The following is a 3,995-nucleotide window of genomic DNA, read 5'->3' on the forward strand; positions in this document are numbered from 1 at the left end:
AAATAACGCATGTCTCAATCCACTTCATTCCAAGTTTGAAAGAAAGACCATTCAACATACTGCACACTAGTTGTTTTAAAACTGTCAATGGGTTTCATATTTTCTTCTGTGAAATACTCGTTCTTTTTAAACATTCTGTTTCTTGCAAAACATTTAATTAGGTTTTGTTCAAATTTGAAAACCGGCACGATATTGAAAATGAAAGCTTGCATGTAAGATGATGCTCGGTACTTGTAAATATATATTTTTCGTTAATGTTACATAAAGAATTATTGTATAAAGAATTCCAGCTGGCTTAAAAATTTCTCACACACATTAATGTTTTGGGAATATTATATATAATGCAAAGTTTAAATCTTTTAAAACTTTTAAAATGATTGAAATTACAAACTAAAATCTAAAAAAATAATACAGGACGACCCCGGGTGGGGTGGGTCTCAATTCACAAGAAAGTCCGTAAAACCTCGTCAAAAAGCATATAGAGCGCTTTTGATGAAAGCTAAATCAATCCAGGCGCCATCCATTGACAAAATCCTAACATTACGGAGTTTCAGTAAACAAATTACCGATACAAACATATTATACAAACTGTAAGTGCTATTGTAAGACCAATCTATTGTATTTGCATATTCAGGTATGTTTCGTTTTAATAGCTTTCATCAAAAACACCATATATGCTTGTAGACGAGGTTTTACGGTAGCTTTCCTTTGAACTACGAGTAGTTTTAGATCATAACAATAACGATTCTGATCAAGTTTGATTTTTTTGTCGAATGGATTAAATTCTTAAAAAACAGCATATGCACGGGAGGGTATCCCACGTGATGCGACTGTGTCATCATGAGAACAGTGATATGACGAGGGAAAGCTTAGCCGGGCAATCTACACCCCCGTGGCAAGGTAGACCCGTCCACGTCTCTGGCACCCGAGGGGTCGGTGGTTTAAAACCGCATCTGGAAAAAAGGTTTCTCTTCTTCTTTTTACTTTCTTTCTTCCTTCTTTCCTTCCCCCTCGCCAAAAAGCAACTGGGGCGTTAGGGTAAAATTACCATGAAGCCATAACAAACCTGGCTCATTGCACGCACATATTTACGTCTCAGAAATATCACATGTCATGTTCATACTTTTGTGCTTTTTCATTTTTTGCGCAGAATCATGAAGAAATTGTCTCCCTATCTGGTTGACCGTCTGCGCAAACAAAGATTCTATTATAGTACTAGTCGATATTTACTTCATTTAAGATTCCATGAAAACTGGACACACCCATACAGGAATGGTTCATTCCAGCAGGCTGCTGCAGCATATCGCCGACATTTGTTGGCAAAACACATCGCAAAATCGTCTTGCGCGCAGAGTTTCTCGAGTCCAGAAAAGATGAATGTACGTAAAAGGATAAGCACCAATCAGAAACATGACAGATGTAGGATTTTTTCATGCGCAAATGACAAGGCAAGACATGAACGGATTCGTACTAAAGGCAAATCAGTACATGATCAACATGATAAACTTAAAAAACGACTGACAATTTGTTTGAAGAAACTAAATTTGGAAGAAATACTAAAGGGCAATGTTACAGGAAATCACCTCAAATCAAATAAATATTGCTGCGACAAAACGAGCGCAGAGCGCAGTGATTTAAAGACCTTAGCAGCGTGTGAAAAGACAAAGAATGAATGGATCCGAACCAAAGAGAAGCCATATCAATGCAAATATTGCAGCAAAAGTTTCTCAAAGTCATATCACAAGACTACACATGAAAGGATTCATAGCAAAGAGAAACCCTACCAATGTAGATATTGCAACAACAGTTTCTCATGTAAAGGTAACAGGGACAGACATGAAAGGATTCATACCAAAGACAAACCATACCAATGTAAATATTGCAACAAGAGCTTCTCACATGCACATGTCAAGACTATACATGAAAGGATTCATACCAAAGAGAAACCTTACCAATGTAAATATTGCAACAAGAGTTTCTCACAGTCAGGTCATAAGACCTCACATGAACGGATTCATACCAAAGAGAAACCTTACCAATGTAAATATTGCAACAAGAGTTTCGCATGGTCATATCTAATTAAGACCAGACATGAAATGATTCATACCATAGAGAAACCTTACCAATGTAAATATTGCAACAATAGTTTCTCATGGTCAGGTCATAAGACCTCACATGAAAGGATTCATACCAAAGAGAAACCTTACCAATGTAAATATTGCAACAAGAGTTTCTCATGGTCAGGTCTTAAGACCAGACATGAAAGGATTCATACCAAAGAGAAACCTTACCAATGTAAATATTGCAACAAGAGTTTCTCACAGGCAGGTGGCAAGATTAGACATGAAAGGATTCATAGCAAAGAGAAACCATATCAATGTAGATATTGCAACAAGAGTTTCTCACAGTCACACCACAAGGCTGCCCATGAAAGGATTCATAACAAAGAGAAACCCTTCCAGTGTAGATATTGCAACAAGAGTTTCTCATGGTCATCTGACAAGACTACACATGAAAGGATTCATAGCAAAGAGAAACCATACCAATGTAGATATTGCAATAAGAGTTTTTCACAGTCGGGTCAGAAGACTGAACATGAAAGAACTCATAGCAAAGAGAAACCCTACCAATATAAATATTGCAATAAGAGTTTCTCATCAGTAGGTAACAAGACATCGCATGAAAGGATTCATACCAAAGAGAAACCATACCAATGTAAATATTGCAACAAGAGTTTCTCACGGTCAGGTAACAAGACTTCACATGAAAGGATTCATACCAAAGACAAACCATACCAATGTAAATATTGCAACAAGAGTTTCTCATGGTCAGCTAGCAAGACTACACATGAAAGGATTCATAGCAAAGAGAAACAAACCCTACCAATGTAGATATTGCCACAAGAATTTCTCGCAGTCATGTCAAAAGACCTCACATGAAAGAGTTCATAGCAAAAGAAACCTTACCAATGTAAGTATTGCAACAAGAGTTTCTCAAAGTCAGGTCACAAGACTGTACATGAAATGATTCATACCAAAGAGAAACCACATCTATGTAAATATTGCAACAATAGTTTCTCACATTCGGGTACCAAGACTGCACATGAAAGGACTCGTAGCAAAGCGAAACCCTACCAATGTAAATATTGCAAGAATTTTCGTAAAAATCCCCCAATATTATTCAGTGGACTTGAATTTTATACATTTAATTATTTTGCTTTGTCTATTTATAAAATTAACATATTTATAAAATTAACATATGTGTTGAATAGAGATTTTCAAGCAAGAAACTATGGGGGTTTTAATAATCATGCATTTTTAGTTTGAGACACATCCATGTTGATAAGAAATTTCTTATCCATGGCTATAATACCTTGGTGTACCATAGTGTCCTTCACTCTAGCTCAGAGAACTTGTGAAGTTGGTAATTAAATTGGCAATCTTATACCTGTAAGATTAAATAGTATCTTTGAAAAGACCGGTATTGTATTCAATCTATGATTGCAGACATAGGTGATGAGTACAACCTGCTTTTGCTTGTAGTGCAGCGCGATATATTTACAATTGTTTTCACCTATCGCTATGGTCGTTGACAGTACCGTAATAGTAGCAGAGTGCCCCCCAACAAAAAATGAAAGATAAAAGTGCCTTTCTGACAAAAAATGAAAGAAAAAAATCAGGAAAACAAAAAGGAAAAGGGCAAGGAGCCCCTCTTCTACCAAAATTCAGCCAAATCATGGGCCAAAATAGTGTAAAATACAAATTTCTTGCACGCAACGCGCGCACATTGTTTCGATAAAGCCATTTCCATCCTGATAATGGGCGAAAATAGTGTATAATACCAACTTTTTGTGCGATACTCGCGCACATCATCCCAATAAAGCCTTTTTCGAAGCTCGAAAATATTACAGTCTCTATGTATTGTATGATGCAACTGTAATTATTTCGTCTGTGCCCCCGAAATTTAATTTTTCCCCCGACCAAAAAAAAGCTGAA

General features: G+C 36.5%; 1 protein-coding gene across 1 annotated transcript; it reads left to right on the plus strand.

Annotated features, from left to right (window-relative positions):
• Positions 1–1,203: 1,203 nt before the first annotated feature.
• LOC140139514 (uncharacterized) lies at positions 1,204–3,123 on the plus strand. The gene has a single exon (XM_072161241.1). It carries the CDS (start codon positions 1,374–1,376, stop codon positions 2,889–2,891), a length of 1,518 nt encoding a protein of 505 aa, XP_072017342.1. The 5' UTR covers positions 1,204–1,373; the 3' UTR covers positions 2,892–3,123.
• Positions 3,124–3,995: the final 872 nt, after the last annotated feature.

This window comes from Amphiura filiformis, chromosome 18, assembly GCF_039555335.1.
Source record: "Amphiura filiformis chromosome 18, Afil_fr2py, whole genome shotgun sequence".
Taxonomy (NCBI): Eukaryota; Metazoa; Echinodermata; class Ophiuroidea; order Amphilepidida; family Amphiuridae; genus Amphiura; species Amphiura filiformis.

Bases quoted from the DNA above. Each gene is read 5' to 3' on its own strand.
- LOC140139514 (XM_072161241.1), top strand. From the start codon at position 1,374: ATGAATGTACGTAAAAGGATAAGCACCAATCAGAAACATGACAGATGT.